The sequence below is a fragment of the Lichtheimia ornata genome, assembly GCF_029851405.1.
Source record: "Lichtheimia ornata isolate CBS 291.66 chromosome Unknown scaffold00101, whole genome shotgun sequence".
Lineage (NCBI taxonomy): Eukaryota > Fungi > Mucoromycota > Mucoromycetes > Mucorales > Lichtheimiaceae > Lichtheimia > Lichtheimia ornata.
In genome coordinates this window covers 46,879-68,689 of record NW_026695421.1, presented here as the reverse complement: position 1 = coordinate 68,689, position 21,811 = coordinate 46,879, and the positions used below count along the sequence as shown (strand labels likewise).

The following is a 21,811-nucleotide window of genomic DNA, read 5'->3' as shown; positions in this document are numbered from 1 at the left end:
GTACCATCCCAATGAGCATGTGTAGTAAGAGTAAGAGTAGTAATAATAGTTGAGGAGGTAGTGGGTGGTGGCGGGCGGTGGTTATTTTCTGCTCATGTGATGTGGCCATGTGATGTGCAAATGCTTTCTTGTTTCTTCTTTCTCCCTCCTTGTATCCTTTCTTTCTTTACTATGTATTGAAACGATAAAGAAACATTCTACGACATGAACCCTGCCGAAAGACAGTACGAGCAGCAGGCGACCCATCGCATCAATTCCCAACGATTCGGTTCAGGGACTCTCGACAATAGCCATTTCAACATGTTGACCACCACCACCACCACCACCCCTACTTCCGATTCAGCAACAGCTACAGCCACTGCCAAGCGCCCTCGTCTTGAAAGTGATTACCAACGACCCCCATTCTCATTGCCTGCCCGATTGCAACGTGTAAGAACGAGTCCTCCTCAAGCTCTCAGTAGAAAAGATAAACTGATCTGGTGTATTGTTTATATAGGCTGCATTCCGCGATCCGCTCACCATGTCCACTGTACGCCAACCTCGTTCACTCTCAGGTCAAAGCATGGCACGATCGCAGTCGGTGACCCAGTTTTCAACGTTTGAGAGTGGCGAACAGCAACAACAACAGCAACAACAACAAGAGGATATGGCAGTTGACGAGAATGTGTGCATTGGCATGATCAAGACCGATATTGTTACAGTGAGAGTGATCGATTTGGTCAAGGATGATCATTATGAACCGGTCAATGTCATATCTGAAGGGAAACGTGATCATGTCAATTACTGTGAGTACATACAAGAATGGGTATGTGTGTGTGTGAAGGACAATAGATTGACAGGTGAATTATAAATAATAGCCTTTACGGTAACATCTCGTGGTACAACGCGGAAATTTGTAAGTGCATACTTTTTACATGGGAAGAATTCAATACTTACCTTGAGCAATATAGTTTGGTTGGGTCCCTTTTGAAGATACCAAGATCCTGGGGCCTCTTGTCGATCACAAGCTGATCTGGTGGGATGCTGTTATTCCTCGCAACAAGGCCAATCATGCACGCACGCCACTTTACATTATTCTTTATTGTCAACCACGTCACACGGAGTGGGTCTTCAGGATGTTCGAAGCTCATCGTGCCTCCTTGTTCGATCCACCTTTCTTCAATCCAGCATGTCGATACCATAATCCATTCTCCAACAAATCATCAGCATCTATCTCATCATCTTCATTCTCATCTACTGGTACTCCTGCTAGTACTTCTATGGATACGCTTGAGCAGACACGACGTGACATTGCCCAGCTTCTTGACAGCATCCCAGCTAATGATGACGACTCAAACAACCAGCAACCACATGAACAACAAGAACAGCAACAGCAACAACAGCAGCTTACTTCTCAAGACAACAACCAAGAGAACAACAACATGATAGATGGTCTTTTGGTACCCTTACTACCGCATCAGCATCGTGGCGTCAAGTGGATGTTAGACCGAGAAAACAATGAAAGCAGCTCGGGTGGTATATTGGCAGATGTAAGTGGTGATGCATGGATACAAAAACAAGCCATGTTTACTAATATGATATCATACTTAGGATGTAAGTGGATATCAAGTTATATGGGATCAAGGTGATTTATAGGTGATGATGATGATAGATGGGACTGGGTAAGACAATCCAAACGATTGCATTGATGGCGTCAACAATGGCACAACATGAATCCGAAGCTCGGCGTAGCACTTTGATCGTTACACCACTTGCTCTTATTCAACAATGGGCAAATGAAATTCGCACCAAGACTCAACCTGGCAAATTGAAAGTGCTTGTATACCATGGTTCCAATCGAAGCAAAGGTAACTTTTATTATTAATCAAAAGGGGACATTGGTTAACATGCATGAAATATAGATCCTGCTACGTTTGCCAATTATGATGTGGTGGTGACAACATATCAAGTGGTGGCTTCAGATATGCCAAATACATCCAAAAGAGGCCGACGACGTCAACAAGGAGAAGAAGAGTCAAGTGAAGGATTATCATCGGCAGCAGCTACACCTACACCCGATGATAGTGTCAGCCCATCCAGCAGTGCACCCAATTCACCAAGCCCAGCTTCGCCATCCATAGAGTCTTATGGTCCTTTGTTTCAAATAGAGTGGCACCGCGTAGTACTTGGTAAGCTATTTTTTCGGCTTTGTTATCTACCAAATATTAACGAATGGTCTTTTAGATGAAGCTCAACAGATCAAGAATAAGAATACTCGTTCGGCCATCTCTTGTTCAGAATTGCGATCTCGAAAACGATGGTGCTTGACAGGGACACCCATGCAGAATCATGTGGATGAACTTTACAGCCTCTTGCGCTTTTTACGTATTCCGCCCCTCGACAATTATCAAACATTCAAAAAGACCGTCTCGGTGCCTATTCAGATGGGACAAGGAGAGCTTGCCTTTGAACGTCTCAAAGTGGTGTTGATGGCTGTCATGTTGCGACGTACCAAGAAAATTCTTCACACAAGCAATGCAGAATCATCATCATCATCATCATCGTCATCGACAAACCACGTGTCAGGGTCACCGGGGAGCTCGCACGAGGCGCTTTCACTTCAGCTACCATCTCGTGACAAGAAGGATGTTGTTTTGGATTTCAGCAAGAGCGAGCGTGTTCTTTACGAGTTGTTGAGTGCCAAGACCAAGTCGACCGTGGAACAATTATTTCGTGCTGGCAAGGGCGAACGCAACTATCTCAACATGTTATGCATGCTACTAAGACTCCGCCAAGCATGTGATCATCCCCAATTGGTATTACGATCCATTCGAGCTGATCAGGATGCATTGGATCTCGCTACGGGTGGTAACAACAACACCAACACCAACAATAATAGAAAAGAATTCAGCGAAGCTGCAGTACAACGAGCACTTTTGGCCAAAATGGCCATTGATCTCGGCTGGCAATCCTCCAATACCACGGCCATGGCAAGCTTGGGTCTAGATTCGTCATCATCCTCTTCATCCTCATCATCCCCGGCAAATCTATGTGAACTATGTGGAGGGTAAGTTTATACACCTTCATGCGTTTTTATTCCATTCCATGTGTATTCATTTCTATTTACATAGACCATTAGCCAATGCGGATGGATCATTTTGCGCTCCATGTCAATCCCAAATAGAGCAGTGCACTGAAGGATCCTTGCCAACGACAAGTACCAAGATTAACAAGATGCTTGACATTCTCGACGAGACACGAAGGAATCATCCAAAGGAAAAGACCATTATTTTCTCACAGTTTACTTCCATGTTGGATTTGATGGAAGATCCATTACGTCGATCAGGTTTCAAATATTGTCGGTGTAAGTATCTTGGATGGCAAGGATCATCTGGTTGAATAATACTCATGTTGTTGTCATTTCTCAGATGATGGATCCATGTCTAACCATTTGCGGGAAAAGAGTCTGGAGGCATTAAGGAATGATCCCGAATGTACTGTCATGTTGATTTCATTGAAGTGTGGTTCATTGGGGTAAGATGCGAGATCTGAAACCAATCCATGTTGCTGTATATTGACATTCTTGCCATGTTTATTAGTCTTAATCTCACAGCGGCCAATCATGTGATCCTAATGGATATCTGGTGGAATCCTGCAGTAGAAGGTATGCATGGCTTCTCTGCTGAAAGTTCTATGGAAGGCTGTTGAGCTAATATGGGGGATCATGATGATGACAATAGAGCAAGCCATTGATCGAGTGCACAGAATCGGTCAACGTCTTCCCGTCCACGTTGTGCGACTCGTCATGGATCGTACAATCGAGCAAAAGATTATCCAGCTTCAACAGAAAAAGGTAAAAAAAACACACACACACACACAAGCAAGCCGTTGTACTTTTGGAAAGGATAAACTGATTGACCTCTTCTTTTCTCCCGCATATTGCAGGCTCAAATGGTACAAGGTGCACTTGGTGATGGTGTGATCAAGAATACCAAGCTCACGATGAAAGAAATCCGGACACTCTTTGATTTGTAAAAAAGTAAATCAGCGGTTGGATATTCATTGTCATAGACCAACAATAGTGGTAGTGATAGTGTACATGATCAAGTAAAAGGGTGCATTGTGTTGGCTTGCAAGGGTACCTTTCCATTGACAGCTTCCATTGTGTAACATTCTATGTGGAATCTTCTTGGTGTGGGCGAGCGACTGATGGGAGATCAGTTGAGCATTATGCAAGAGAAACAGAGGAATGGACATGGGGAGTGTCAATAAATCATAACAAAGCTATGGATGGTTAAGCCATGCATATGGAACAACATGTGAAGCATGGGTGACGTCTTGGAATGTTGTTTGTTTGTTGGGGCAAATGTGCTTTAATGTTTTCTTTTATTGACAAAAGAGATAATAGCAAGAGCCAAAAAATGTGTGGTGTGCTCCAGTGTCGATCGTTGTTTAAAGGCCAACGTGTAAACGAGTATACTGGAAATGACAGAAAATGTCGACGTGAGCTTGTGCTTTATACCTTGACCTTGAAAAGGCATCTATCGATCTTTCAGGTATCGTTGAAAAGAAGAGTCAAATAGAAACAATCCGTGCTCTCTTGTGTAACAATATCGGATGACGAACGAGTGAGATGCACGGTGCGTGTGTATTGTGCGGATCCTCTTTTTATCTCCCACCACCCCCAAAACCAACCCACCCCCACAAAACTAATTTTACACGCCACAGTCTGGTACGCGGGGTGCAAAGCGGTGGATAAGAAAAAGAAACAAATTTCCAGGTTGGGGAAGAGGTGGATGGGTAGCTTGGAGAGGAGTGAGAGGAACAAAGAACATGTCGCTCATTCTATTTGTCAATTAATATCCACAACAAAGCACACATCTTTCTGGAGTTTCCCTGGGACTACTTAAAAAAATGACCGCATGTTGTGTCCCACATGATGAGCTAGAGTACATATAAAAGCCCCTTTTCTTAATGTTGCTTTCTCCTTCCTTACTCGGTGATTCCATCAGCCACTGCTAATACTACCAGCATAAAGAGCACACACATATTACATTTACGTAAATACATATATACATTGCATATACCTATGGACCATGAGCAGCAGCAGCGACAAAGAAAAACTACAAGCACCATCATCACATCAAGAGCGATCTGAAAGTATCACGGCGGCTAGCAACAACACGTCAATCGGGATCGACTTACTCACCCCACACGTCGATCCATCCAACCCCTTTGCATTCACCGCCACTCAGTTGTCCGCACTTGTGGATCCCAAGAACTTACATTTGTTATCTCAATACGGTGGTCTCGATGGAGTAGCACGTGGCTTACATGCACATACGCATAATGGTCTTTGCCCAGATGACACTATCACCACTGCTGTTGCCATGGATACGGATGCAACAAAACCATTTCAATCTTCCACAAACACAAACACCATGGCATGCCGTACCGTAGTCTTTGGTAACAACACTTTACCCGAGACAAAGTCTAAGAATATCTTTCAACTCATGCTATTGGCTTTTCGTGACAAGACATTGGTAAAAATAGACCGATAGATTTATTATTCATTCAACCATGATTTTCTTATACTTTTGTCTCTATTTACAGATCCTTTTAGCTATTGCCTCGGTGGTATCATTAGCAGTTGGCATTTATGAAACGGTGGCGGTGCCCGAATATGATTCACAAGGAAACCGAATCCCCGGAGTTAAATGGGTTGAAGGTGTAGCTATCATCGTTGCTATCATCATTGTTGTTCTTGCTGGAAGTATCAATGACTTTCAAAAGGATAAACAATTCCGCAAATTGAATGCCAAAAAGGAAGATCGACTTGTCAAGGTATACATAATAATGCCAATGAATGGTGTATTATTGGTGGGATGCTCATCTTTTGTCACATGTTGTTAGGCTACACGAAATGGCTGCATTGAAATGATTTCAATTCACGACGTTCAGGTCGGTGACGTCTTGCACTTGGAACCTGGTGAAGTGGTGGCTGCCGATGGTATCTTTATCGAAGGACACAATGTCAAATGCGACGAATCGGCTGCAACGGGAGAATCAGATGCTGTACGCAAGCAGGATTGGCGATTGTGCGCTGAATTGGCAGCCAAGCAACAACAAGATCACCACACGTCGACACCCGATCCCTTCCTTATTTCCGGTTCCAAGGTTCTTGAAGGTGTTGGCACGTATCTAGTCACCAGCATTGGCGTCAATTCATACAATGGACGTACCATGATGGCCCTACGCACTGAGGATGAGATGACACCCTTGCAAGTCAAGCTTAACGGCCTTGCTGAAATGATTGCAAAGTTGGGTTCTATCGCTGCCGGATTGATGCTTGTGGCCTTGTTGATTCGATACTTTGTTGGTTTCCGATATGGCGTTCCCACCGATAAGACTCAAATCGTTGGCGACGTGATGAGTATCCTGATCTTGGTTGTCACTGTCATTGTGGTTGCTGTTCCTGAAGGATTACCCTTGGCTGTAACATTGGGTATGTATGCATGCACATGGATTGAATGATTAGAGAAGATGACTAAACAAGCATTCATTAGCTCTCGCTTACGCCACTCAACGTATGCTCAAGGATAACAACTTGGTCCGTGTGCTTGCATCCTGTGAAACAATGGGCAACGCTACCACGGTGTGTTCTGACAAGACTGGCACATTGACACAAAACAAGATGACCGTTGTGGCAGGCACATTCAGCTCATCCTTTTTCCGCTTCCGTCGTGGTGCATCCAGTGATACTGAAAGTGAACGTGGCGGCACGCATGATATTGATCAAATCCCTCAAGCTGCTGAGCTCATCCATATTCTCAACGAGGGTATCGCTGTCAATTCAACAGCATTCCAAGGCAAAGATGAATCGGGTCAACCAGCTATTGTGGGCAACAAGACCGAGACAGCCATGCTCAACTTTGCAGCAGAGATTGGCAGCAAATCATTCGAGAATGTACGACAACAACATCCGGTGGAACAAGTTTATCCATTCAGCTCTGAACGCAAGGCCATGGCAACAGTCATTTGTTTATCACCTGGTGAATTGTATCGTATGCATGTCAAGGGTGCATCAGAAATCATTGTCGGCTTATGCTCAAGTATCCTCACTATGGATGGCAAACGTCAAGAGATGACCAAGGATGATCGCGCTCACATTGATCACATGATTCAATCTTATGCAAGCAATAGTCTTCGTACAATTGCAGTGGCGTATCGTGATTATCAACACCAATGGACTACCGCTGCTCAAGGAGAAGAAACACCATATGAGGATCTTATCGCCGACAATGGATTGACTTTGATTGGTATCATTGGTATTGAAGATCCCTTACGTCCACGTGTCAAGGAAGCCGTCAAGACATGTCAACAAGCTGGCGTTTTTGTACGTATGGTGACTGGTGATAATGTCATGACCGCCAAGAGTATTGCAAAGCAATGTGGCATTTATACAACGGGTGGTGTCGTTATGGAAGGTCCCATCTTCAGGAATCTTTCACCCTATGAGATGGATGCTGTTATTCCCCGGCTACAAGTATTGGCTCGTTCAAGTCCTGAAGATAAACGTATTCTGGTTGAGAGGCTCAAGTTGCTTGGTGAAACAGTGGCTGTTACGGGTGATGGTACCAATGATGCTCCAGCATTGAAGTTGGCAGATGTGGGTTTCTCTATGGGTGTTGCCGGTACTGAGGTGGCCAAGGAAGCATCATCAATCATTCTTATGGACGACAACTTTGAGAGTATTGTTAAAGCCATCATGTGGGGTCGCTGCGTCAATGATGCCGTACGAAAGTTTTTGCAATTTCAATTGACGGTCAACATCACAGCTGTGATCCTTACCTTTATCTCGGGTGTTGCCAGTGAAAGCCAAAAATCAGTGTTGACTGCTGTACAACTCTTATGGGTCAATCTCATCATGGATACGCTCGCAGCTCTCGCCTTGGCAACCGATCCACCGACAGAAGAACTTTTACAACGCAATCCAACACCCAAATCAGCACCTTTGATTTCTCTCAAGATGTGGAAAATGATCATTGGCCAAGCAATCTTCCAAGTGGTTGTCACCTTTGTACTCCTCTACGGTGGTATCTTGGATTACTCACCCGAAGATCCAGCACTTCAAACCATTGTCTTCAACACCTTTGTGTTTTGCCAGATCTTTAATGAAATCAAGTAAGTTATATCGATGATATCATTGCACTGAATGTATCAACTAATGCAATCATTTACAATAGCTGCCGACGCATTGACAGTAGCTTCAACATCTTTACGAACATCCATCGCAACCAATTCTTTATCTTTGTATTCTTCCTCTGCGTTTGTCTACAAGCCATTATCGTCAACTTTGGTGGCGTCGCTTTCCAAGTCACTCCCATCGATGGTCCATCTTGGGCACTTTCTATCGTCGTTGGCCTCTTTGCCATTCCTGTTGGTGCACTCATTCGACTGATCCCAGATAAGGCCTTTGGATTTATTTTCTTCAAGCCTGCTACTCGACAACGTTACCTTGGAGAAAGCTATGTACCATCAAGCCCTGTCAATCCTTCAATTTACTTGGCTGGCAACGACACTTATGATCGCGTGCAGGATGGTGTCATGGAATTCAAAAAGGGTTCACGACGTGAAAGTGCTACTGCATCCATTGTTATTCCAAGCATCGTGGCTGCCTCACCATCCACAGGAGCGGCTGTACTCGCATCACCACCACCAGCAGTAACCAAAGAACATTAATACTCAGCACTAGACAACTTTCGTTATTTTGTATAGCATTTCACTCTTTTCATATGTACCATACCCTTTTATTTGCTTTTCATCTGATATTGTATCCATATGCAACGTTGTATGATTCTTACTTGCATAAACTTGCTACTTTACCAAACCATTGTGTCCATTTTCTGTGCTCACCCTTATCAAGGATTCAACGTTGGGAAATGGTGGTGATGATACTACGCGCATTTGTATTGCCAGAAGGAAATTTGATGACAAACAACACCGTTTTCACTCTCATCATTTCACACAATGTACTTTCGTGTATACAATGATCATCCTTGGCCTACTAATAATACATGCTTAACTTGAAGACACTCCATGCAGCTATCACAGGCTGACCTTCGTACCTTCTATCATGCACTCTCCACCAATACGATTGCCGTCCTCTAGACTTTTTGTTACACAAACGAGACCCTCTGCATCTTAGGATGATAGGTGACGCAGCATGGTGCATTGAAAGTAGTTCTCAGGCTCAGAATAGTCCTGAAGTCACTGTGATGAATTGGTACAAGTACCGATTAATGTACCGTGTTCATGACGATGACCTTCAACGCAATGATCTGCATCGTTCTGGAAAATTATTTCAGCACATTGTAGGCATGATGTATGCGACAATGGAATCATGTCGCCTTTCCTACGTAAAGTTAAACCAGCTATTATATACAGCATAAAGCACACTTGCATGTAAGCTTTAACAGGTAAGATTGAAGATAAGCCATTCAACGAAAAATCGATATTTACGAGCAAAGCGAGTAACCCATGGCCTCGTTATAGTTTATTAAGCTAATATTATATTTCGCCTTTCAATTTCAGTAACAAGTTCTCTAGCATCTCCCTAACAGGATTGGGCTTTTCAGTATCTTCAGGATCCAGGGGTTGACAGTCGTCGGCGGGGTCGCAAAACATAAGGACCCATCTACCATCGGAATAGCATTTGTAACGGTAGTCTCGTACTGGCGTATCCTTATATGTCTTCGAGGCAACTTTACAATCTTTCTTGGACCTATTAACGTCGGTTTTTTCTACCCTTTCGTAGCCACAGTTGTAGAAAACATCGTTGCCTTGTTGATCAGGATACACTGCATAAATATTGTAATATGATCCGAGCGTGGTCTCTGGGTTGCTTGGTCCTTCTTTCTCTTTACAATATTTCAGGGCTTCATCCTTCGAGTTGACTAGGTGAAGTTGAGCAACAACAGGGTGTGCAACAAATCCAGCCATAATGGTAGCAAAGAACAACAGTAATGCTGATGAGATACAGCGTCCTTGATGCATTGTGTAGTACTGTAATAAAAGAATATGAGAGTAAATGGGCTAAACGACGTATGGGTGTATTTATATTTGTATTGTTGGCTAATCTGTCACGCCATCGTCATCAACAGGAGTGGTATTGAGTGACGATAGGAATTCCCCCTGCATGATGTGGGCGATAAATCGAGATAGTACATTAGCAATACCAGCAAGTCAACAACATCCTGCACAATACCACTCCTTATGCAGCATGCATATGCTTTTACATCACCGACCCAAAGAACACCCCTTGGCTGACATGCATTAGCGTATTTCCAATATATGTCTAATAGCATCAAATATAGGGGTAACTGGAGTATAGTATGTAGCAGTAATGATCTCCGCCACATACCGCTACGCAGTCAAAGGCCCATATGCACAGAATGTGGAAGCATGAAAAGTGCATGGTACATGTTGACGCCATTTTTCTTTCGGGTATGTGGCATGGAACAACTTTATGTATGAAGCAATGCAGCGATGGGAAGGAGAGGTGATAAAAGTGATATACTACATGAAGGATGCAGATACTTTTTCAAAGAGGATGAGACGTCCACTAATCGTGAAGGTGCAATATATGAAAAACGATGCTTATAGGCGCAACATGAGTAGGGCATTATTGTTGAAAGGGGTGACGGTGATGATGCTAAAAGGATGTGTGTATTGTATGTAGCTTCCCGAGGAAACCTAAATTTCCAGCTCTTCCTTGTCTCTTTCTTCCATTCGCAACCGTTGCCCCATTCAACTACAACTACAAACTGCGAACGATTGTCCTGTTTCGACCCATCATGTCCATTCTATGGTTGCCTGGATCCGATTGTCTTTGACTGAAGGGTAACTCCATGGCGTGTGCACCCCATTACTGCCTACTGGACACTGGACCTCCCCTTGTACAATCCTCGGCCACAACCAAACCTAGCAGCATTCCTTCCAGCAGTTGTTATTCCTTCCATTGTCTCAAATAGCTTTCACAAGCATGGCACCCCACTACAATACACGCTCTCGCACTATCCTCTGCCACAGCCCAATGTATCAGCAGATACTACTATTAAGCAAACCTTATTCCATTGTCTCAGCTGGTTGCAGTAACGAGTCTTTCAGCCTTTTCGCGTCAAAAGCATATAGCCATAGTATAGAAGCAGCTTTATATACGTATAGCAACTCACTCCAATACATACGATTTCTTATGGCATATGGATATGGATATTTCGTTGGTGCATGGGGGAATGGAAGGACCTGAACGTATACAACATGTGGGAAGAGACCCTTGTTCTTATGTATTCTTGTCGACTTGGCTGTGACGTTATCACCCTGGACGATTGGTGCAATCAGCTACAGTATTGTACTTTTTCATGAGAGTTAATATCATCATCCTTGTGGAACCTGCCAAGCATGTACAACGATCATCGTCCGACTGCATATTTGACACCCAATGCTATCACAACAATGACAATGATGATAACGACAACGAGATTCAAAAAGAAACTTGCAAGATCACAGTCTTTTCTACTTCGTGTGCTTTTTGGATATTGGGGGTGACGAGGAAATTGACGACTGGTGACGAGTACGAGTACGAATGATGATGGAGGACGAAGACGAGGATGGCAGCAAGATAGCTAGATGAAATAAAGTATTGTTTATTTATTACGCACTTGCAGTTTGCTAGCTTGTGGATTACATACTATTGCTTCGAAGATGGAATACATAATAATAAAGGTGGTTCGGTTATCGGTCATGCAAGAAGTATATGGCGTTTGTGATACAGGAGGAGTGGGATGAGCTTGAGAAGAGAAAAAGTGAAGTGATCTCTCCATTGAATTGATTACTGGTGGGTTTACATATACAAATTGGTTTATGCGAGTCGACCTTCTACTTATTACATTCTCGTCAAGATTGCTTCCATTTATGTAGCGGTGTGTCATATATTCGAAATGCGTAAATGTATCAGGTTGCATCAATTACGAAACGTTTATTGAGGCGACGTTGCTAATTCAGCTCCATTCAACGTTTCCCAATGGTTTTTGTTTGTTGACAAGGATTAATTGGTTTGTGTACCGAAAAAGCTGTTAATTCCATCCACCAACTTCTGTTTGGAGCCATGGTAATAGATTAATGCGCGACGTAAGATCTTGCGCAGCTTTTCTCGCGTGTTGTTATACGATTCAGAAGCCTCCTGTAGACTCTCGAAAACATCATCAGACCTGAATTGTCGCCCAACCAAAGTACGAAGAAGCTCTGGATGCTTCTGTAGATACTCCTCAAGCTCTAGAGGTATACAAAATAGACGATCTTCTCCTTGGACGCATTTTACAAAAGCCCATCTACCATCCCAAAGGCATTCGTAACGTAAGTTTGGGTCTGGGGTATCCTTGTATTTCATCGAGGCCTTTTTACAATCTTTCTTGGACCTATTAATGCCGGTTTCTTCTACTCTTTCATAGCCACAATTGTAGAAAACATCGTTCCCTTGTTGATCAGGATACACTACACCATGGGTGTACTTGGCTTGTTGAGAGATTTCACCTTCGATCATCGGTTTAATGTTGTTGCAGTAGGCCAGGGCTTCCTCCTTCGATTTGGATACGTGAGTTTCGGCAGCAACTACAGGCGGTGCAACAAATCCAACCATGATGGAAGCAAAGAGCAACAGTAAAGCCGATGAGGAATAGCGTCCTTGATGCATTTTATATTACTGTGAAAGAAGAATGGGTGAAGAAATGTGTCAGACGACGACGTATGGGCGTATTTATATTGTATTAGTGGCTACTTTATCACGCCATCGTCATCAACAGGAGTAGTATTGAATGACGATAGGTGTTCCACCTGCACGATGTGGGGGTAAATCGAGGTAGTACCTTGGCAATACCGGTAAGTCAACAACATCCTGCACAATACCACTCCTCATGCAGCATGCATATGCTTTTGCACCATCGACCCAAAGAACACCCCTTGGCTGACATGCATTAGCGTATTTCTAATATGCGTCGATAGCATCAAATAAAGGGGTAACTGGAGTATATTATGTAGCAGCAATGATCTCCGCCACATACCGCCACACAGTCAAAGGCACATATGCACAGAATGTGAAAGCACGAAAAATTGCATGGTACATGTTGACGCCATTTTTCTTTCGGGTATGTGGCATGGAACAACTTTATGTATGAAGCAATGCAGCGATGGGAAGGAGAGGTGATAAAAGTGATATACTACATGAAGGATGCAGATACTTTTTCAAAGAGGATGAGACGTCCACTAATCGTGAAGGTGCAATATATGAAAAACGATGCTTATAGGCGCAACATGAGTAGGGCATTTATTGTTGAAAGGAGTAACGATGATGATGTTAAAAGGATGCGTGTAATGCATAAATTTCCAGCTCGTCCTTGTCTCTTTCTTCCATTCTCAACTGTTGGCCCCATTCAAGTATACAACTACAAGCTGCGAACGATTGCCCTGTTTCGACCCATCATGTCCATTCTATAGTTGTCTGGATCCGATCGTCTTTGACTGAAGAGCAAATCCATGGCGTGTGCACCCCATTACATTCCTGGACACTGGACCTCCCCTTGCACAATCCTCTGCCACAGCCAAACCTAGCTGCATTCCTTCCAGCAGTTGCTACTGGTATCCTCTTTACTCCATTGGCTCAAGCAGCATTTACAACCTTGTCACTCTCCTACAACACACGCTCTTGCACACCTCCACCACGACCAAACGTAACAGCAGTTGCTATTCCATTGTATTAAGTTACTCGTAGCAACCTTTCTTGGAGCCTTCTTTGCGTGAACAGCAGATAGCCGTTGTATAGCAGCAACTTTATTTACGTCTAGCAACTTGCTTCAATACACACGAGTCGGTTTGGATGATTCTATATCAGCTATCATATACACCACAATACAAGCACTTTTCACCTGGTTATCCTACCACGAAAATGACCAAGAAAGAATTGACCAACAGCCGGATGGAAAAGGAAACGATGGCATGGTTCTTTTAACGAGCATATTGGACTTGCAATGGCTATGATGGATGGACGGATTCAAGTGCTGTGGAATGTTGCTTTGGTTACTTGGTACGTCGTCAGCAGGCAGGATGGATCGTGTCACATGGATACGGATGAGGATGATGATGGATTGGATGGCATGGACGAAAGGCGTTTTACAGCCACGCATGGCATTGGAATACTCAAGTCAATGCAATCATGGATGAAGGATATGTATGACTGCAGCAGCAACCAAGAATACAATGACACCATTATCCCTAGTACCCATTATGTGATACACCCATACCTTGTTCAATTTACAATACTGTTCCTTTATCATACTTACTTGATAAACATCCACACTACCATATGCTATTCTTCAACTCTTTCAATCAATGAAAATTGGATTCAACATAATGTTTAGAAGGGTATCGCACTATCAGCTCATATGTTTAAAATGTGGATCGCTTGGTTGGTTTCCGGATTGAAAAGGGGGAAAACAGAGATTGAAGGTTGGAAAGCGAGATTGGTTCATTCAGATCATCGTATTGAGATGCTTTTTTTCTTTTCTCACAACATTCGATACATAAGTCCAAATCAGCTTCTGAGATAAGCAAGATGGCATCCATAATGGGACTTCATCAACAATGACATCCGTCGGCTATGGTGACGAACCACTTGCCGTATCCAAATCGGGTGAAGACGCTGTTCAGGGAGCATTCTACTACTATAGTATTCATATGCAAGTTTTGGTTATTTAAATAAACATGTTACTTGACAACTCATTGTGTATCAAATAGTCACATTCATCCATTTTCCATTATGGTGAGCAATACTTGTTGAGGAAATTTTCACACACAAAAGAGGCATTTTGTATGGCGGATGTGGTACACGGCCTCAAAGAACATGGCTGCTACCATAACTAGGGTGGGTACATATTCCAAATCATCGGAAAAAGGATGCCATATCCCGGGGAACAATGACTTACGCAAGAACACCATTGACCCCATGTGCCACATTGTGTTCCAGAAAAGGACATGTGCACCTGGATCAAAAGAAGGGCAGATTTTAAGGTTCCATGCGCCGCTCAAATCACATTCATGCAGAATGCATGCATTCGCGACATGTGGGAAGGGGATCAAGATCACTTTAGCTATTCTATGATCAACCAAAAAGTTAATTTCAGATAGCCTCCACATGGGTTGAATAGATCCAATTTGAATTGAGGACCATGCTCTGGGACACCTTTGTACCTTGTGTACCACGAACATTGACGAATTTGTCGTGAGGAGATATGGGTGAACCTTACAGCCGAAAGGTAAAACAGTGATTCCTTAATCACATACACACACGCACACACACACAAACACCTGGCATGACCACTTGGAAGTACAGAGCGGGGTAGGCGCCGAGTGTTGAAAAATTGCAACGTGATGTGCGTGGATAACACACATCAACCCGTTCATTGGTTGGGTAAATCCAAGGACCGGTTTGCCCGTATAAAAAAGTTACCCACAGTAACAATTCCTTGATCTGCTGTTGTCGTTGTCTACTTGTGTATTCCTTTTACCTTTATATTGAAGCATGGCTGGATCTGAAGCATCATCAGAATCATCCAACACGGTGCGCGAGATCAAGGAAAAAGCAGCAACACCTTCTTCTCACCAACAACATGCCCCTTTAGCCGAACGTGATACCCCACAAACGATCGTCGCTGCTGAAACCATACCAACACAGCTTGATGAAAAAAAGTCAGATCATACCTCATTGTCTAATGATGATGATGATGAAAAGGAGGAGAAAACAAGGAAAGGAAAAAAGAAAAAGAAAAAAGAGCCAGCTATACCTATCCATCGCCTATTTCGATTTGCAACAAAGCTCGAGTTGCTGATGATTGGGACTGCTGCATTCTTTTCACTTGGTGTCGGTGCCATGCATCCATTGGTGATTGTCTTTTTTGGCGAATTTATGGCCGATGCCGGAGCTGCTTTTCAAGACATCATGCAAGGAAAAGGCAGTGTACTGGATGCAACCCACGATCTGATCCTCATTTTCGTATACCTTGGTACAGCTCAATTGGTGGCAGCTTATATATCCCAATCTTTTTGGATCATGACAGGAGAAAATCAGACACGACGATTGAGACGTTATTACGTTCATGCTATTTTACGTCAAGACTTGGGTTGGTTTGACATGGCTGAAGAAGGATCACTCACAACACGCCTTGCCGCTGATACACAGCTCATTCAAGATGGGTGAGTTGTAATGAATTCCTACACAAGAGATGATACCTATGGTCTCATACCCCATTTTTTATGTAGAATCTCTGAAAAATTTGGCTTGTTCCTCATGTGCATCGGTGCATTCGTATCTGGGTTTATCATTGCATTTGTCAAAGGCTGGAACTTGGTAATGTTAGCAAGCCATTGTCGACATGTACCTCTTGCTCATCATACAAACATATACTTAGGCGGTCATTATCCTTGCCACCCTCCCCGTACTTGGTGCTGTGGGTGGTGCTTTAGGCTGGGCTATTACCAAATTTACACTCAACGTCCAAGATGCATATGCTGATGCAGGTAGCATTGTCGAGCAAGCAGTATCAGGATTACGCACAGTGTATGCATTTACGCTTCAAGAACGATTTGCACAGCTTTATGAAAAGGCATTGGTTAAAGCTCGTATTGCTGGTATACGTCGAGGTGTCTTTTTAGGAGGTAAGCAATCAACCCATTTTATTGTTATGTACTTCATGCTAACAACATCTATTCAGTGGGCTTTGGCGTGTTCCTGTTTGTGTTGTTTGCCACCTATGGATTGTCCTTTTGGTATGGTGGCAAGCTCGTCGCTGAAGGAAAGATGACGGGTGATCTTGTGCTCATTGTCTTTTTCTCCATGCTGATAGGTACTTTAAAAAGATCTCTTTATGTATGTGCTTTGTATACTAAACTACTTAATGGGATTATCTAGCTGCAATGACCTTGATTCAGTTGCCACCTAATTTGTCGGCTGTATCCACTGCATGTGGTGCTGCATATAAAATATATGCCACAATTGACCGTGTTCCTGATATCGACACCGACAAAGATGAAGGACTCAAATTGGAAAAGGTTGCTGGCGAGATTGAATTCCGCAATGTCAACTTTAGTTATCCAACGCGTCCAGGTATGTAGTAGTAGTAGTAGGTATCCCCACGCCTTGATCCCTCATTTATGCAATGGTCTTCTCGTAGATATTCCTATTCTCAAGAACCTCTCGATCACCATCAAACCAGGGATGTCTGTTGCATTTGTTGGACCCTCTGGCTCTGGCAAGTCGACCACGGTTCATCTCATTCAACGATTCTATGACCCAGTGAGTGGACAAGTGCTTCTTGATGGTCATAACTTGAAGGATATGAATGTCATGAATATACGCCATCACATTGGTGTTGTGAGTCAAGAGCCTGTCTTGTTCAACATGACGATTCGACAAAACTTGTTGATGGGAGTCGACTATGAAGCATCACGTGAGGAGATTATTGAAGCATGCAAGCAAGCCAACTGCCATACCTTCATATCACAATTGCCCGATGGCTATGACACTCTAGTGGGTGAAAAAGGAGGTATGCTTTCTGGTGGACAAAAGCAGCGTATTGCTATTGCACGTGCCATCCTCAAGAATCCCAGCATTTTGTTACTTGACGAGGTAAATTGTTGCCCGCTTCTTTTCATGCAATCTTAAACTCATCCATCATCCATTGTACTACCACTTCCACATACAAAGGCAACCTCAGCTCTTGACACTCAATCCGAACGACTTGTACAACGTGCCCTCGATGCTGCATCCAAGAATAGGACGACTTTACTAATCGCTCACAGATTGTCCACCATTCGTGGTTGCGATCTCATTTGCGTCATGCAGCAAGGTGATCTCGTGGAGAAGGGCACCCATGATGAACTGTTGGCTTTGAACGGCGTCTATGCAGAGCTTGTGCGTAAACAGAAAATTGCTACCAAGCAAGCAGGAGCGAATGACGAGGATGAGGATGATATCGATGAGGAGGAAATGCTACGCAAGGAGACCGAAGAGCTATTGCAGCAGCAGAAGAAGATTGAGCAACTAGCTGAAGCTGAACGAGACAACAAATCAGATCATCTTGTGCGAATGAGTACTTTATCATCCATCGATGCGTTTGAGATCAAGCTTCGCAAGGAAAAAGAGGACCGCAAGCATCGCATGAAACAAAAGGCTCCCATTGGAAAGATCATCATGCAAATGAGACCAGAGTGGAAGTACATGGCTGTTGGTATCTTGGGTGCTGCTGTCGCTGGTGCCGTATTCCCTTGTTTCTCTCTCATCTTTGCAAAGATCATCACCGTCATGATTCTCAATCCATCCAACACAGATGCAGGTCCTATGGAAGGAGGTATGTATTCTTTTGGCTATGATGTACGACCATGATCACTCACATGTGTCTTGTAGCCAATCTTTATGCCTTCGTCTTTGTCATGTTGGGTATTGCGTCTTTCTTTGCTTTTGCGGCACAAATTGCTTCATTCGAAGTCGCTGGTGAACTTTACACAGAACGATTACGAGCTGCCGTGTTCCGTGCCTATTGCAAACAAGAAGTTGGATTCTTTGATCAAGATGAAAATAGCATGGGAGCCGTGACATCCAAACTTGCTATCGATGCCAAGAATGTCAATGAGCTTGTTACCAAGGTAACTAATCCTCGTGTACATACCCATCGAATCAATATCACTGATGGTGCTATCATCTTTAGGTGTGGGGCGATGTGATGCAGCTGATTTCGACCGCTGTCACTGGTAAGGAACAATGGGCTCATTCATACTACTGTTTTACTAAATTGTGACTCTAGGCTTGGTGATCGCTTTTGTTCAAAGCTGGACATTGACCTTGATTGTTATGTGTAAGTAATGGGATTATTGTTGCAGGTCATCTATCCCTTGTCACACTCATCATCGTCTTGATTTATAGGTATGGGTCCATTCATTGCCGCAGCTACGTACTATGAATCCAAAATCAGACGTGGATTTGAAGATGAGACGGCCAAGGCACATGAGCAAAGTGGCGAGGTTGCTGGTGAAGCCATCAAGGAAATTCGTACCGTGGCAGCTCTCAACAAACAAGCACATTTCGAGTTGAGATTTGATCGTGCTCTAGAACATCCTCATCGACTTGCCAAGCGTAAAGCCTATCTCTCATCCATTGGCTATGCACTCCAACAAGGCATCAACATGTACACCAACGCAGTTGCCTTTTATGCAGGCGTTCGATTGATTGACAATCGCTGGATCAATTTCGAGCAAATGATGATTGCAATGATGGCCGTGATTATTACTGCGTAATGTATCGTTCCCTTTTCTTGGTATCTTGAAGTATCATATACATGAGCTAATGACTATCTCTTTCTTTTATTTAGTCAAGGTGTGGGTCGTTCATCCACATTTACGGCAACCTACGCCAAAGCCAAGAATTCTGCTATTGCTGCTTTCGAGATATTGGAACGTCAATCACGTATCGATCCTGATGTTGAAGGCATTGAACCTGAATCGTCTACCATTCGCGGTGATCTTTCATTTAAGGAAATCACTTTCAGGTACATGGTTTTATCATGCATGCACGTAGGATGGTTTTATTGACATGATGGTTTTAGATATCCTGCTCGACCTAATATCCCTATTTTTGATGGCGACTTTAACCTTGAGGGCAAAAGCGGACAAACCATTGCACTCGTTGGACCTTCGGGATGTGGAAAATCAACAACCATCAGCATGCTTCAACGTTGGTACGACCCGATTGACGGCACTGTGCGATTGGATGATTACAACACCAAGAACTTTAGCCTTCATAACCTACGAAGCCATATGAGTTTGGTGCAACAAGAGCCTGTGTTGTTTGACATGACTATTGGAGAAAACATCCGCTTCGGTGCACTTGAAGGTCAACAAGTCAGCCGAGAACAAGTCGAGGAAGCATGCCGTGCTGCCAACATCCACAAGTTCATTTCCGAATTGCCTGATGCTTATGATACAAGAGTGGGCGACAAGGGGTCTCAATTATCGGGTGGTCAAAAACAACGCATTGCTATTGCACGTGCATTGATCCGAAAGCCTCGTGTGTTATTGTTGGATGAAGCAACATCAGCCCTTGATAGTGAATCCGAAAAGCTGGTTCAACAAGCCATTGACAATATCATCAGCGAAGGAGGACGGACGACTTTGACGATAGCTCATAGATTGAGTACTATACAAACAGCTGATTTGATCTGTGTGATCAAGGGAGGACGCGTCGTTGAACAAGGCACTCATTGGGAATTGCTCAAACTCGATGCTGAGTATGCTGCTCTCGTTCGACAACAATCACTGGAGGCAACACATTAATAATAGTCATCCTTTGTTCTATTTACCCGTACACTCTCAATGTAATACATACAACTGATTTATCTTTATGATGGACGCATGTACTAGCAATGTTAAATGATAAAATGGTGGGTTACTGATACCTATCGGGGTTGGTTTTGTCAGCTATTGCTAATATTACATGCCGCCATGCGGGAAGCTGTGGTAGCTGGCAGCATTTACGCTTGTATCCTATGCTTATCGATGAAGGTGTTTTCCCTTTCTGAGATGTACACTTACACAAACAAAGTCTCATTGAGCAGAGCAATATTAGTAGTAACAGACCGTTGTCATTGTTTGATGATAATGGATATTGTCCTATTGCTTACCTCTGATCCTCCTGATTTATACAATGGTCAATCAATCACATCAAGTCTCTTTGTGGAGGCGACCCCTTCAATTTATCAGCTCATCATTCCTTTCATCACTCTTTTTCCTCCATTTTGTGGTCATCACAGTAATACCCACGCCCGCCAATCAAATATAAACAAGAGGGATGTTGTCGCCCATCGTTTTACTCTCACACATCTCTTTCTTTCCATCCTATCTCCCTTTGGATACCGGGTACCCTCAAAGACACAGTTGACGTGAGTTCATATGCCATGGTGGGTAGCACTTCTGCGGGCGATCCATGTACTAACATACATGTGTCATGATCTTTAGCGTTCTTTTTTGTTATCCTACATTCATTGTCATTGTTGTCATTGTGATGATGTTTGGCTCTTGATTAAGGTACTCTCCAAACATGTTGCTTGATGAAGCTCATACTCACATTCTTTTCATGTAGCTATACCTCCCGATATGCATATGCAACGTTGAATTAGGTGGTCGACCACACCCCGCGCGATGGCGGAAAACGGCGTGCTCCTATAGATCGGCGAAGGAAGCCACGCCTGATTTGAAAAAGAAAGTGCATGGATTTGATCATCTTCAGCGTATGTACGGGTTACATAAACGACATTGGGTGATAGCATGATGAAAAGTTCAACGCCATTGACACTCGTATTAAAAGGAATGGTGTGGCAAGATTATCCCCGGGACATTTCCTTCCTACAACTGCGAAAAGTAAGTGCTTGGACGACCCTTAACGTATGTTTGCTCACTTTTCTTTACTCGTGTAGATGGCCGGTACAAAAACTGCACCTTCCCTATCCACGTGAACAACGGCGATGAGTATAAAGACAAGAACATCCTTAGAGGTAAGTGCTTGGATGATCTTTATGGCATTTTTTTTGTTCACTTTTCTTTACCCATGTAGATGGAAGGTACAACAGAATCCAATTTCTACATCCGAGTGAACGCCGGTTATCGCAAACGATACGCATGGTGGCGTCAAGATGCGTCAACGACGCCGACGAGTTCGTGAAGAACGACAACCACT

General features: G+C 43.5%; 5 protein-coding genes across 5 annotated transcripts; 3 read left to right on the top strand and 2 right to left on the bottom strand.

Moving 5' to 3' along the window:
• Window positions 1-204: 204 nt before the first annotated feature.
• O0I10_011818 (uncharacterized protein) lies at window positions 205-4,014 on the top strand (the record flags this gene model as incomplete). Its single annotated transcript, XM_058491780.1, has 12 exons — window positions 205-429; window positions 497-785; window positions 858-895; window positions 951-1,529; window positions 1,652-1,847; window positions 1,902-2,168; window positions 2,224-3,046; window positions 3,111-3,343; window positions 3,408-3,513; window positions 3,579-3,643; window positions 3,720-3,832; window positions 3,925-4,014. 12 exons carry the CDS (start codon window positions 205-207, stop codon window positions 4,012-4,014), a joined length of 3,024 nt encoding a protein of 1,007 aa, XP_058337473.1.
• Window positions 4,015-5,075: 1,061 nt separating this feature from the next.
• Window positions 5,076-8,721, top strand: O0I10_011817 (calcium-translocating P-type ATPase, PMCA-type; the record flags this gene model as incomplete). The annotated part of the gene is made up of 5 exons (XM_058491779.1): window positions 5,076-5,522; window positions 5,593-5,823; window positions 5,893-6,484; window positions 6,546-8,163; window positions 8,226-8,721. The coding sequence occupies 5 exons, from the start codon at window positions 5,076-5,078 to the stop codon at window positions 8,719-8,721; spliced, it is 3,384 nt and encodes a 1,127-aa protein (XP_058337472.1).
• Window positions 8,722-9,549: 828 nt separating this feature from the next.
• O0I10_011816 (uncharacterized protein) lies at window positions 9,550-10,035 on the bottom strand (the record flags this gene model as incomplete). The annotated part of the gene is made up of 1 exon (XM_058491778.1): window positions 9,550-10,035. One exon carries the CDS (start codon window positions 10,033-10,035, stop codon window positions 9,550-9,552), a length of 486 nt encoding a protein of 161 aa, XP_058337471.1.
• A 2,050-nt stretch (window positions 10,036-12,085) lies between these two features.
• On the bottom strand, window positions 12,086-12,730 carry O0I10_011815 (uncharacterized protein; the record flags this gene model as incomplete). The annotated part of the gene is made up of 1 exon (XM_058491777.1): window positions 12,086-12,730. One exon carries the CDS (start codon window positions 12,728-12,730, stop codon window positions 12,086-12,088), a length of 645 nt encoding a protein of 214 aa, XP_058337470.1.
• Window positions 12,731-15,610: 2,880 nt separating this feature from the next.
• O0I10_011814 (uncharacterized protein) lies at window positions 15,611-20,412 on the top strand (the record flags this gene model as incomplete). The annotated part of the gene is made up of 13 exons (XM_058491776.1): window positions 15,611-16,281; window positions 16,348-16,435; window positions 16,497-16,743; window positions 16,800-16,931; window positions 16,997-17,191; window positions 17,259-17,713; window positions 17,792-18,434; window positions 18,491-18,729; window positions 18,792-18,834; window positions 18,888-18,938; window positions 19,007-19,373; window positions 19,452-19,628; window positions 19,686-20,412. 13 exons carry the CDS (start codon window positions 15,611-15,613, stop codon window positions 20,410-20,412), a joined length of 4,035 nt encoding a protein of 1,344 aa, XP_058337469.1.
• Between the last annotated feature and the right edge of the window lie 1,399 nt (window positions 20,413-21,811).